The sequence below is a fragment of the Dromiciops gliroides genome, chromosome 4 (genome assembly GCF_019393635.1).
Source record: "Dromiciops gliroides isolate mDroGli1 chromosome 4, mDroGli1.pri, whole genome shotgun sequence".
Classification (NCBI taxonomy): Eukaryota; Metazoa; Chordata; class Mammalia; order Microbiotheria; family Microbiotheriidae; genus Dromiciops; species Dromiciops gliroides.
The window spans coordinates 449,396,515-449,408,676 of record NC_057864.1 but is presented as its reverse complement, the minus strand read 5'-3'; the positions used below and the strand labels follow the sequence as shown (position 1 = coordinate 449,408,676).

Genomic DNA, 12,162 nt, shown 5'->3' with positions numbered 1-12,162 from the left:
TCTGAAAGCTGATGCTCACAGTCCTGGAAAGATGGGGGGCAAGCCTGGAAAGTGGAAGCAAATGAGGAATGTGACCTGGGAAAAGTTGGCATGAAATATTAGAAGTTCAGCATTAGAGAAGTCTGGGAGGTACTTTTCCCTTACAAGAATAAGGCTGAGCTCGTGACCTCCATGCCAACTTCAGCTCTGGGGGGCTCAGTCGCCATCATGTCCCCATCTAGGCAGGAGACATGGATGGAATGAGGGTGGTCAGGAGCCCACCTTAATGTGTTCAGGCTAGAGCACACCCCAGTGAAACATAGGTGGAGCTGAGGTGGGTTCCCAGGCCACTTTCAGTGACCCACATGCTCAGTGCTGAAGGATTTCAAAGCCATCTCCCTGGTCCTCACAAGGGCATGGGGGGAGAGGGGCTGCATCACTGAGCTTGGAAGAATAGACCTTACAAGGAGTGACTCTGTCCTCTGGTCCTCTCTCCCCATTTGCTGAGCATGTGGGAAACTCGATGGAAGCTCCCTCTCTTGGACTTCTTATTGGGGGAAGAGCGGCTATGATAGCTGCTTGAACAATGCAAATCTGAACCCAGACCCCAGTCTCTAGCTGACTTCTGCTTTGTGTTTCTTTCCCTGAGCCCAGGTGACTGAGATGGTCATTGTTTAGCTTTAGCAACAACCTCATGAATTGGACTTTAGGATTTCATGAATTCCTCTGTTGGAGCTAACTAGTAGCAAAAGGAATTTCTACATTTATACTCTTCTCCGCCAAGATGCCCACTGCCAGGAGAATGAGCCCAAGCTAGGTCCCGGCTAGCCAAAAGACATGGACCTTGAGAGAGTTGTTAGGAGACAGCAGAGTAGGTGACGAGAAAAGGGCCACTCATCAATCTACGCTGTGTTTTAATGTTTTAAGTCTCCTGTCCCTGGACCTTCTCTAGTGAAGAACAGCACAGGGCTCACTAGGCACAGATAGTTCAGGATGGTTCAAGTGGGAGAAGAAGTAAGGATCCCTTCTGGAGGAAGCTCAAGATGAACCAAAGGTCCCCAACTTTGGGAATTTTCACTCCACAATGCAACCTTAAGGACTATCTGTCCCCGATGAGTTTACATTAGAGAATAAAAGTTTCTTCTTAATATGCAAATGAATACAAAGAAATAAAAAATATGTTGCTATTTTTAAAAAAATGGTTAAAGTATTAACTTCCTGGGGGCAGCTAGGTGGCACAGTGGATAAAACATCAGCCCTGGATTCAGGAGGACCTGAGTTCAAATCTGGCCTCAGACACTTGACACTTACTAGCTGTGTGATCTTGGGCAAGTCACTTAACCCTCACTGCCCCTCAAAACAAATAAACAAACAAAACAAAAGTATTAACCTCCTGGGATTTATAGGCTATGGAGTCATGTTTTAACCTTTGTCAATGTATGCTTATGAGTCTTTTGTGTTTTAAGCATTTCTTTTGTAGAAGTGGAAATAAATTTCTATCCTGTAACCTTACCCACCTTGGACCTTGAATGCTTTTCTTTTTCCTTTTGGCGAGACCTTCAATATATGTTGAATTTAAGCTTGAAAGTAATTTACCCAGGGGCTCTGAGATGGTGGATATAAAGAGCCAAAGGCATCAATAAAGAGCCTGATCCCTCAGGGGTCAGGCTACCCTCAGGACTGAGCCTGGAACATGCAGAAGCCCAGAGCTGAGAGGCTTCTTATACTTGGAGATGGTGGCCCAATCCCTTGAAAACAGCAACTGGTCTATTGTTTTACTGGAAATGAAGATACTTATAAGGAGAAGGTGTGGGTGAGTGGCCACAGTATGCAAGCCTCACATAAGAACATACACTGATCCCCAAAGAATCTCCATGCTTTTCTGGATCCCGGCTTATTTGATAATTGATGGGTTGATTTGATATTTGATGGTTGATGATATCTGATGATTCCGGACAACTACTAGACAACCACAACCCCGTCTCTTGCTTGTTTAAAATGGCCTCCCTGAAAAGGACCCATGTGTACAAAAATATTTATAGTGGCGTCAAAGAATTGGAAACTGAGAGGTTTCCATCACCTGGGGAAGGGCTGAACAAGTTGTGGTGTATGATTGTGACGGACTACTATTGTGCCATAAGAAACGATGAGCAGGATGGTTTCAGAAAAAGCTGGGAAGACATATGAAATGAAGCAAAGTAAAGTAAGCAGAGCCAGGAGAACATTGTACACAGTAACAGCAATATCATAAGATGAATGACTGTGAATGACTTAGTTATTCTCAGCAATGCAATGATCCAAGACAATTCCAAAGGACTTATGGTGAAAAATGCTCTTCACATCCAGAGAAAGAACTATGAATGTAGGTCAAACATCAAAGTGAAAGTTTTTCACTTCATTTTTTTCCATTGTTTGGTTTTTTTTTTTTTTGGCAGGGTGGGGCATCTGTTTTATTTCACAACATGACTAATGCGGAAATACATTTTACATGATTGCACATGTGTAATCTATATCAAATTTCTTACCATCTCAGGGTGGGAGAGTGGAGAGAGAAAGGAAGAGAATTTGGAACTCAAAATTTAAAAAAAACAAATGTTAAAAATTGTTTTTACATGTAATTGGGAAAAATATTAAGGAAAAATAAAATGACCTCTCTGACAAAAGAAAACTACTTAGGACCCAATATAGATTTAAAGTCCTTCCACCTAGATTCAAATAAGAGACTGACAAACTGGTGCAATAGGAAGAGTACTAAATTGGGAGTCGTCGTTGCCATCCAGTCATTTCAGTTGTGTCTGACTCTTTGCGACCCCATTTGGGGTTTTCTCGGCAAAGATAGTGGAGTAATTTGCCTTTTCCTTCTCCAGCTCATTTGACAGATGAGGAAACTGAGAACAGACTCTTTCTACATGGATGATGATGATGCCATCTACAGCCCTCAGGGCTCAATCTGGGAGTCTCCACCACAGATTCTTTGCAAACAATCCCACCTTCTCCCCAACTCTCCACCCTCATATCTTTGTGAGACTTCTTTCCTACCTTGGAAGAATTGCCACTTGTTCCCAGGGTCTGTGGCTGGGAAACCCTGGGTCACACAGGAAGAGCTGAGGGTGGCCTTCCCAGGACCACCATCCAGCTGCTGCTCCAGCTGTTGCCGCAAGGAATTGTTCACTTGGATGCTGTATTCTAGCTGACTCCGAAGAGCTCGAACCTCAGATACAAGGGCGCTCAAGTCACTGCTCAGAGGCGCCTGGCGATAGATATCCCAGCTGTAAGCTGAAAGATTGAGGGACAATTTTGGTGGCCTTGATCTGGGAACTTCCTGATCACGACAGAAGTCAACACCTTCCCCCACCCTTTTCCCACTTTACCATCTCTGCCAATGGTGGCACTGGTCTTCCAAGGCTTGAAATTTTGGCATCACCTTTACATCCCTCATTCTTCTCCTTCCTTTCTTATGTGCAAGCTATCACTAAGTATCACTCATTCTTTCTTTGAGATGCCTCACTTGTATCCCTTCTTCTGAATCATTTCTATTGTTGCTTCTGTCCAGGAGCTCATCATCCCATTCCCACATTACCTGCCTCCTTCAGCTTCCCTCCATTGCAACTCATTCCACCCTTTCATGTCAAAGTCATGGGGCAGCTAGGTGACGCAGTGGATAAAGCACCAGCCCTGGATTCAGGAGGACCTGAGTTCAAATCCAGCCTCAGACACTTGACACTAGCTGTGTAACCCTGGGCAAGTCACTTGACCCTCATTGCCCCACACAAAAAGAAAGAAGGAAGGAAAGAAAGAAGGAAAGAAAGAAAGAGAGAGAGAAAGAAAGAAAGGAAAAAGAAAAGAAAGTCTAAACCCTTTTTCAAATTACAGCTCAGTAGATAAAGACAGCCATACTGTCCCCTGCCCCCCTCCTATAAACTCCAATCTTCTCTAAGCTAAATGTCCTCAACATGTACCATACTAATTTTCATCTCTATATAGGCCTTTGCTCAAATTGCTTTCCCAGCCTCTTGTCTCTCCTCTCCATTCTCTCCTCCAAATCTTACCCTGTCCATTAAGACCTAGCTCAAGTCTCATCCTCTTTGCAATAAACCTTCTCTAACTTCTTGTTATTATTTTCTCATCTTACAATAAGAGTGAAACTAAATGATCTCTAAACATACTTCTTGCACTGTTTTCTCTAATCCATCTTCACTTATTTTTTTTTTAATCCAGAATTGTGATTTCTCTCATACAGGGAACTCCCAGTTTAGAAATTACCACCCCCAATGCAAATCCACAACTTGGCATTTTAGACAAGTGCGTGTGGTCACCCAGCTTGTAAATGTTGAGAGGATTTGAACTCAGATCTTCCTGACTCCACTGCATTAAAAAAAAGGATAAGATAATTTGGGGAAGAAGGCACTGGCAGCTCAGGCTGGATCCAGAAAACCTCATCTGTATAAACTGAGCCTTGAAGGAAACTTAGGATTCTAAAAGGCAGAGGTGGGCAGGGAATGCACATCAGGCATAGGGGACAGCCACTGAAAAGGCACGGAGATGGGAAATGGGAGCATGATGTGTGAGGAGGAGTCATAACACCACATGCAACACTGTCTCATATGAACCTTGTTTCAGCTAAACCCTCTGCACTTTCTTTTATGTGAAATTCTCTCAAGGCAGGTCTTCCCTCACCTTATACTTAAACAATGGATTTTTTGAACCTGAATCTGGGGCTTTAATTTGTCATTTAATTATTTATCAGATTATTATTCATGATTTAATTATTTATCAAATTATTTATCATTTAATTATTTGCCAAATTATCATTTATCATTTAATATCCATTTATAAATTAATTATTTACCCCTTCAATTTTGTCTCATTGGAAGTCGTAGAGATTTTATTTGCCCAGTGTCAGTCAGTCTATGTTTAGGAAGCCCACTCTCTCCATAGAGAACACACTCTACTGTAATTTTGAAATATTATATTGTCCATGTGATGGATAGAGAACATTCTCCCGGCTTTTCTGGGCTCTAGACCAAACTCCCAGGTGTTAACAAGAAAGAGGAGCTGGAGGGTTTGAGCTACTGAGTTTGATCTGTCTGTGTTTGAAAGCTGCTCATTGTGAAACTAGGAATCCAGAAGTATTCTTGTCCTTAAAGGCAATACAATTGGATTTCTTTTAAAATTCAGTCTATAACTTGGGCTTTTCAAGAATTCACACTGACCTTTGCCTTAAGTAACCTGGATAGATGAGGTTTAACGGTCTTACTGTCAAGGCTGCCCAGACTTGAGCCCAATCCCACCACTGACAACTCATCTTTGGGATATGTGTTTGAAGATGTCCCTCCTCTTGTCCTTGTCTTTACCACCAAACTCCAGCCCATCTCTCCTGCTATATCTGTGGGAAATGGAGTTCCCAGGCAAGGAGATGAGGCAGGAGGTAGTTGGGGGCAGAAGCTTACCCTTCATCACCTGCTTGGAGCTCCCGTATAGTGTTTCGTAGACCTGCAGCTCAGACTGGAGGGACCGGAAGAGACGCTGGTTCTCCTCACACTGCTGCTGTAGGAGGATCATTTTGTGCTGCAGCCTACCAGGAGAGAGGGCGGGAGTTATGAACACCAGGGAACCCACAAGGCAACAGACACATCAGGACAGCTTAACTGGGATCTAGTGATGCTCTCCAGGGGCGGGTGCCTGAGGGTGGTGTATTGCTGGTGTAAGGGGACAAGGAGAACAGTGACCATGAGGGCCTTCTGTCTTAGAGCAAGAGAGATGAGCTGTGTGTCACTGAGGAGGTTAATAGGCTCTCAATATAGTTGTATCTGCTGGGAGACTAGGTGTCACAGTGGATAGAGTGCCTGGCCTAAAGTCAGGAAGACTCAACTTCCTGAGTTCAAAACTGGCCTCAGGCACTTACTAGCTGTGAGACCTTGAGCAAGTCACTTAACCTTGATTGTCTCAGTTTCCTCATCTGTCAAATGAGTTGAAGGAGGAAATGGCGAACCATTGTAGTATCTTTGTCAAGAATACCCCAAATGTGGTCATGAAGAGTTGAATGTGACCAAATAACAAATTGAGGATCAAGGTGGCACAGTAGATAAAAGGCTTAGAGTGACAAAGTCAGAATGACCTGAGTTCAGATCCTACCTTAGACACTTATTAGCTGTGTGACCCTGGGCAAGAAATTTAACTTCATTAAATTTCAGTTTCATTTGTAGCCTATCTCCTAGGCCTGTTGTGAGGATTAAATGAAATGATGGTGATAGCGAACATTTATATAGCACTTACTATGTACCAGGCCTGTGCTAAAAGCTTTACATTTATTATCTCATTTGATCCTTATAACAATCTTGGGATGTAGAAGTTATTATTATTCCCATTTTACAGGTGAGGAAACTGAGGGAAACAGAGATTAAGTGACTTTCCCAGGTTCACACAGTTATCTGAGGCAGGATTTGAAGTCAGGTCTTTTGGATTCCAGGCCCAGTATTCTATCTATTATGCCATCTAACTCCCTATGTAAGGATAACCTATGTAAAATTGCTGTGAGGATTAAATAAGATAACTCATGTAAAGCACTTTGCAAACCTTGGAGTGTTAAATACTAGCTGTTACTATATCACCCATGGAGTAATAGGGCCTCACTATATCACTAGTCCTACATGTGTGTTTGAAGCAATCATGGTTAAGTGACTTGCCCAGGGTCACACAGTTAGTAAATATATGAGGCTGGATTTGAACTCAAGTCCTTCTGACTCTAGGGCCGGTGCTCTATCCACTGTGCCATCTACTTTCCCTTCACTGGTCCTACTCTGAAAGAAAAAGGGGTTTCTTGAAAGGGTCTCTCATGCACTTAGGGCAGGGGTGTGCTGGTAAATTTTTAACAATCAACTCTGAAAAATATGTACACATGACAGACTTTTAAGTTTAATCTGCGCCATTGATGTTTTCTCCATCACTTTCTTAAGTCTAGGCAACCGAGGAGACCCTTGATAAAGCCTTGATTTGTAGCGTTAGTTGATTTCTGAGGTGTAACTGCCCACGCTGAAATTCACCAGTTGGCTCCCTGTGCCACAGCACGTTTCTGACTCAGGGTTAGTTACCTGGGGAGTCATGAGCAGAGGCAGACAAAGATGCCCGGTCTCCTGAGGGGATCCCTCCCTCCCGGCCTGTCTCACCAGTCTTGCTGCAGAAGCCAAGAGCCACCTGCCGCCAGACACGCCCCCGCTCGCTCACCTGTTGTTCTTCTCCTGCAGGGAGAGGCGCTCCTCCCGGAACTGCAGGATCTCCTGCTGCCTCTCCTTCAGGTCCTCGGCGGTCTGCCGCCGCTCCGCCTTCTGTCTCTCCAGCTCAGCTTCTAGCTCTTGAAGTCGGGCGCGGGAGGCCAGCAGAGCCTCCCGCAGACGCTCCAGCTCCCTGGAATGCTCTGCAGGGGCAGGGGAGGAGGATTTATGTTGCTAGCACCGAGGGGCCCAGATCCCTCTGAAACTCTCAAACCTCAGCAAGGAAGAAGGGAGCCCTGCCCCAAGAGACTGGGCAAACTGAGATAAAGGTAAGTTGGAGGGAGGGACCGAGTGCCACAGCATCAGGCTCCACTGGAGGGCAATTGGACAGTTATTCAGTGGCCCTGGTGTGACTTACCCTTCCCTAATGAAAACAAAGGAAGCGCCTGGGCACTTAGTGTCCTGGCACAAGGAAAATGTGTTTGCTTCTCTCTGGGAAAGTTTTTTATACAATATTTTTAAGAAGACACGGTGAAAAGGCTGGTAGCAAATACAGTGCTTTGTTCTGTCACCTCAGTCGTGTCTGACTCTCCCTGACCCCATTTGGGGTTTTCTTAGGAAAGATACTGAAGTGGTTTGTCATTTCCTTCTCCAACTCATTTTACAGATGAGAAACTGAGGCAAACAGGGTTAAGTGACTTGCCCAGCGTCACACAGCTAGTAAGTGTCTGAGGCCAGATCTGAACCCAGGTCTTCCTAACTTCAGGCCCAGTACTTTATCCACTGAACCATCTAGCTGTGCCTCAATGCTAGGAATGTAATAGACTCTGGATACAACATAATAATGATAGTACTAAGGGGCAGCTAGGTGGCGCACTGGATAAAGCACTGGCCTTGGATTCAGGAGGACCTGAGTTCAAATTCAGCCTCAGACACTTTACACTTAACTAGCTGTGTGACCCTGGGCAAGTCACTTAACCCTCATTGCCCTGCAAAAACAAAAAAAGGAAAGAAAAGAAAAAAAATAATGATAGTCCTAGCTTGTAATTTATATATACCATTTGGGCTCCATTATATTTGAGGTAACTGGGTAGTGTGATGGGTAGTATGATGGATGGAGCCCTGGGATTTAGAGTCAGGAAGACCTGAATTCAAATCCTGCCTCACTTACCTGCTTTCAGTATCAGTTTCATCTTTAAATCATAGGGTTGTTATAATTATCAAGAGAGAGGATAACTCCCTATTTATAAAAGGTATTGTATTTCTTGCCTTCTCAATGGGCGAGGGAGTAAGAAAATTTGAAACTGGAAACAAAAATTAAGTTTCTAATTAAAAAGAATAAAAAGAGAAATAATAGAGTTAAAGTGTTTTTGCAAATCTTAAAGTGCTATATAAATGAGAGCTATTATTAGCTATTTAATACTCACAACAACCCTGAGGGGTAGGTAGGGCAAGTATTAAGGATCTTAATTTTGCAAATGAAAATAAAAATCTAAGGCTTAGAGAGATAAAGAAATCTGTGGTCATACAAACAGGAAATGACAAAATCAGGACTTGAACCCAAGCTTTCTGTTGCTAAATTTGGTTGTTCTTCTACTTCGCCAAACTGCCTCTCCCTAGCCCAGGGTCCAGCTAGGGTAGCATGACCACCTGTGTGGCACCTGAAATGTTGGCTCCTATGCCCTCCTAGAACACAGAGACCTTCTTTTATGGAAGCAGTCCAGATCCAGAGTCACAGAGTAGCTCGCACCAACGGAAGCAGCTTCAGAATTTCCCCCAGGGATGGAGGAGGCCAGAGCCTGGGATCTTGCCCCTCTTACCTTTGGAGAGGTGGTTCAGCTGAGCCTGAAGGTTTTGATTTTCTTCCCGGAGGATTCTGTTTTCATTGCACAACTGGGGCATGGATTCCAAACCCGGCATGTAAATGGTAGAGGAGGAGCCTGGTCCAGGAATGAAGCATCAGACAGATTAGGTGAGTGATACACACACAGCATCCCGGGTTGGCTTGATGGCATGAGTGGTTACACCCCACTCTAGCAAAAGTCTGCTCCCCCTCCCCTTTTTTGACTTGATATTTGTCTAGTAGATCTGGGGAATTCTGTTAACAAAATATACCTAGATTTTCAAGGACCCATTGGATGAAGCCTCTCATGGTTGTGAATGGGAAGGAGAGGGGTGGGGTGGATGAAAGTACAGGTAGGTAGATACCAAACGGATTGAACCAACATGGAAGGAAGTCTCTAGTGGAGTGCTCTGGGGCATTCATTATTTTTGTATATGACCTGGATTGCCATTGAAGTACCTTATGACAGACGTATCTAATTTGCAGAAGGCTCCAAGGTAAGAGAAACAGGTAACATGTTAGATGATAGAGTCAGGATTCAAGGGAAGGGAAGAGAACAAGCATCTACTGAGCATCTACTATGTGTCAGGCATTGGACTGAGAGCTTTACAAATATTATCTCAGCTGACCTTCACAACAACCCCAGGAAGTAGGTGCTGGTTTGGAAAGACTAGAATGGTCATTCAGATCTAATCGAATGAAATTTAACATAAATGGATGTCAACTCTTACTTCTGGATTTAAAAATAAAATCAACAGGATGGAGAAGGTGCGACCAGACGAGTTAACATAGAAAAGAGCCAGGCATGGTGGAGAGCTACAAGCTGAGTATGACTCAATGGCATAACATGAGAGTCAACAAAGTTAATGTGACCTTTAGCTCCTTGGTGAGATCAAGTGACCATTCAACAAAGGTGGGTCTAATGAGGCACAGAGAAAAAATAAGGGATGGGAGGGACGTCACGATCTCACCCATGATGATGTCAATGATGTAATCTTGCCCATACTATGACATGTCATGGATGGGCGATCTACTGAGTTAGTCCTTCTCATCCAAATATTTTGGACAGGCACCGTGAGTGGACAACAAACTGAGCCTGTGATTGAAATGTGAGGAAGAGAGAAGACTGATTCACATTCTTTTTTTCTTTTTTCTTTTTGGAGGCAATCAGGGTTAAGTGACTTGCCCAGGGTTACACAGCTAGAAAGTGTCTGAGGCCAGATTGGAACTCAGGTCCTCCTGATTCCAGGGCTGGTGCTCTATCCACTGAGCTGTGCAGAACTTTCAACCATCCTAAGTTGAGTCCTGCCTCAAAGGTCTATCTTTTAACACCTGTATTCTCCCAGTAATGCTATGTAACTGCTACACATCCTAGAACACGAGATCTTGGAAGTCCCCAAATCACAGGTTACCCCCCAGGGCCAAAAGAAAGGTGCATGGTGGGTGTGAATTTATTTACACTGAAAGCCAGTGTGGTGGAGTGGATAAAGGACCAAGCTTTGAGTCAAAAAGACTGGGTTCAAATTCTGCTTCTAACACATACAAGCCCTGTAACCATGAGCAATCTACTTAACTTCTCAATTGTTCCAGAAATCTCTCTGATTACATCTCTTTCCACATCAGTGGAGTGAGTTTCCACACAAGGAATTCCCCATATCCATGAAAGCACAAGTCCAGGCCAAAACAAACAAACAAATTTGCAACAATAAATAGCTCAAAAGATATCATGATCAAGTGTAGTTATGACCAGAAACAGAAGAGAGCCAGTCATGCAGGAAGAGCTGTATGACCCTGAGCAAGTCACTTAACCCCACTGCCTCACAAAAAAAATAAAATAACATTGTACTAGTTATTACAAAATATAAAAGAGAAAGGACTTTGGAGCCTTCTTCCCATGGAGAATTTACAGAAAGACTTGGATAAAGTATGAATGGGTAGAGGATTTCACTAAAGTGTCCGGAACAAGGAGGGCATAAGGAACCCACAATGTTCTGCCCCATTCAGGCTTTATCTGAGAGTTCTTCTGGGTAATATATTGGAGACAGGATATTGATGAACTGGAGTATCTCCAGAAAAGTCTGACTTGTATTGAAAGGAACAGAAATGATAATGTATTAGGGCCTGTTGAAGGGGAATTTAGCTGGGAGAGAGAAGACTGGTAGAGGGAAGGGGCAGAGAAGCCATCACAGTTGTCTTAAGGTATTTGAAGGACACTGTGGTCCAGAGAAGAGAGTGGTGGATTTCCAACTAGGGGACCCTGGTTCAAACCGTGCCTCTGTCATTTACTACTTGTGTGACCTTGGCTAATTTACCTCTCTGGGTCTCAATTTCCTTATATGTGAAATGAAGAGATCAGATTAGTCAGCAGTCTTTTCAGCTCTAAACGTCCATCAATGCCCTAAGGTATGTTCCCTCTTTGTCTACCACAGGGCTTTGCACACAGCAAGCACTTAATAAATTCTTGGTGACCCATGGTGGAATATGGTGGGTAATCTTAACGTTGATGGCTTGAATTAGAGCAATGAAGATGTATTTGCCTTCTTAGGAGCAAGAACTTGCTAACAGTTAGGACTCTCTCTGAGTTAAACAGGAGATAGTGGGGTCACATGATTGGAGAATTATAAGTGGGAATTAGATAACCATTTTTAGAGTGTGCCTCCTGTTGGGAAGGGTGAGAAGAAGCAAGGAACTGGACTAGAAGATCTCTGAAATCTCTCAGGACTGAGATTCTGTGATTCTGGAATTGTTGGAGACTCCTAAGCATACCATGCCCTGGGTTAGGACAAGATGAATGTCAGGATTATAGGGTTTAATGATAGAGGGACCTTGGAGATCATGTAGTTCAACATGCCCATCTTACAGATGAGGAAAGTAAGTTCCAGAAAAGAAAAGTAACTTTCTTACAGTGTCTCATCCAACTAAAATAGCAGAATCAGTATAGCCATGCTTGTAGTCACAGGAAGGGGAGCTTTTTCTTGCCTATCCTGGATTATAGAGAGGGTAAACCCCCAGACATCACTTCTCCAGACATTACCTCTTGTAAACCCTGCTGGAAATGATAGAGGCAACACCTTGCTGATAAATGTTTAACAATTGGCTCTCTAAGCACCGACCCTGGATTCAGGAGGA

At 43.7% G+C, this 12,162-nt stretch overlaps 1 protein-coding gene across 6 annotated transcripts in view; it reads right to left on the bottom strand.

Annotated features, from left to right (window-relative positions):
* Positions 1–12,162, bottom strand: part of LOC122754441 (myomegalin-like) — a 125,193-nt gene that overhangs the window by 18,200 nt on the left and 94,831 nt on the right. For all 6 annotated transcript variants that reach the window (XM_044002865.1, XM_044002864.1, XM_044002862.1 and 3 more), the window contains 4 exons: positions 9,011–9,130; positions 7,204–7,393; positions 5,430–5,554; positions 3,019–3,255 (listed from right to left, as the gene is read on the bottom strand). In XM_044002865.1, coding sequence (XP_043858800.1) covers positions 3,019–3,255; positions 5,430–5,554; positions 7,204–7,393; positions 9,011–9,130 — 672 coding nt within the window. The remainder of the gene's footprint in view (positions 1–3,018; positions 3,256–5,429; positions 5,555–7,203; positions 7,394–9,010; positions 9,131–12,162) is intronic.